General features: G+C 44.9%; 1 protein-coding gene across 1 annotated transcript in view; it reads right to left on the bottom strand.

Moving 5' to 3' along the window:
* hs3st3b1a (heparan sulfate (glucosamine) 3-O-sulfotransferase 3B1a) overlaps nucleotides 1-933 on the bottom strand; it is a 14,972-nt gene extending 14,039 nt beyond the window's left edge. Inside the window, exon 1 of the mRNA XM_014025540.1 lies at nucleotides 92-933. Coding sequence (XP_013880994.1) covers nucleotides 92-612 — 521 coding nt within the window. The 5' untranslated portion in view covers nucleotides 613-933. The remainder of the gene's footprint in view (nucleotides 1-91) is intronic.
* Nucleotides 934-1,310: the final 377 nt, after the last annotated feature.

Here is a 1,310-nt window from a genome sequence, read left to right as displayed (position 1 = left end):
GATGATGATGATGATGATGATGATGATGATGATGATGATGATGATGATGATGATATATGCCTTCACTTTTTTCTTCTCCTATAAATCCTACCTGTACCAGTCCAGTCCCTTGTGGTAGTTGCGGTCGAAGAAGTGCGGCTCGGCTCCCACCGCCCTGATGTCCGGATGCAGGCGCAGGAACTCCAGCAGCGCGCGGGTCCCTCCCTTCTTCACCCCGATGATGATCGCCCGCGGCAACTTTTTACTTTCCGTCTCATTGAGGAGGCCTGACGTGATGACATTATTATTATTATTATCAGTCTCATCCAGCGCCRTCGCCTCGCCTCGGACTTCCTCCCAGTCGTCGCCTCTGCTGTCCAAATCACTCTCATTATTCAGCAGGTCCCTGGGAGCTCCCAGAGACGAGCCCTGGCTGTCGGCCCCTCCTGCGTCGGAGGGCTCGTGGCTCCGGGCCGAACCGTACGTCAGGTTCGGTACCGTGGAGCAGTAGCCAACGCAGCAGTACATCATGTAGACCCACAGGGACAGCATGACGCAGAGCATGAAGAGTTTGTTCTTCACGTAGGATGARGGCACAACATGGAAACTGTGCAGAATCGGACTATATTCCATAAGAACTCCGGGGGAAAGMTGGATTCCAGTTTTAAGGCATTTTGTGAAAAAATGTTCTCACTCCTTTGACCTGCTGCAAARCCTCAACGATCCCCCAAACAATAAAAAATAAACTAAAAAGAGTAAACTAAAAAAAAAAAACGTGTAACTTTGGTTGACTTCCTGCTTCCAACATGCATAAATAAACCTATTTCATTATTTTTATTTTGTATTTTCCTTCTTTCTAAAAGCAGAAATAAACTGGAGGATGTCYCCGGTCCAGCAGCAGTCTGCGCGCATCCATCACTTGTTCTGATCCGCTCAGCCCGAGAGGCGAACACTAACTATCTGCGTCAATCTGTTAACGAAACAAGCGCGCATCCGGTTGGACCTTTCAAAATAAAGCCACTTTGTCTCGCAACACTAGAAAATAAAACAGTTTGCCAGGAAGTCTATATTTTTGTAAATAGTGGTTTAAAACTGTTGGGTTAAAAAAAACCCGCCTGTCCTTTTTGGGCCGAACCAACCYTTTTAATTAAGCTGGGTTATTAGTTTAATCCAGCATTTCCGGTTACATTTTTTAACCCAATAATTGTGTTAACATGACTTAGCTGGTTAAAAGTTTGAGATCAAAATAAAAACTCAAAATGAGACCATGGGATTCTAATAATAAATATGTTTGTTGTTGCTTTTTCTGACTTAAAGTTGGAGCACAACTC

This window comes from Austrofundulus limnaeus, unplaced genomic scaffold, assembly GCF_001266775.1.
Source record: "Austrofundulus limnaeus strain Quisiro unplaced genomic scaffold, Austrofundulus_limnaeus-1.0 Scaffold4, whole genome shotgun sequence".
Classification (NCBI taxonomy): domain Eukaryota; kingdom Metazoa; phylum Chordata; class Actinopteri; order Cyprinodontiformes; family Rivulidae; genus Austrofundulus; species Austrofundulus limnaeus.
The sequence above is the reverse complement of the archived record's forward strand: the minus strand, read 5'-3'. Positions and strand labels throughout refer to the sequence as shown.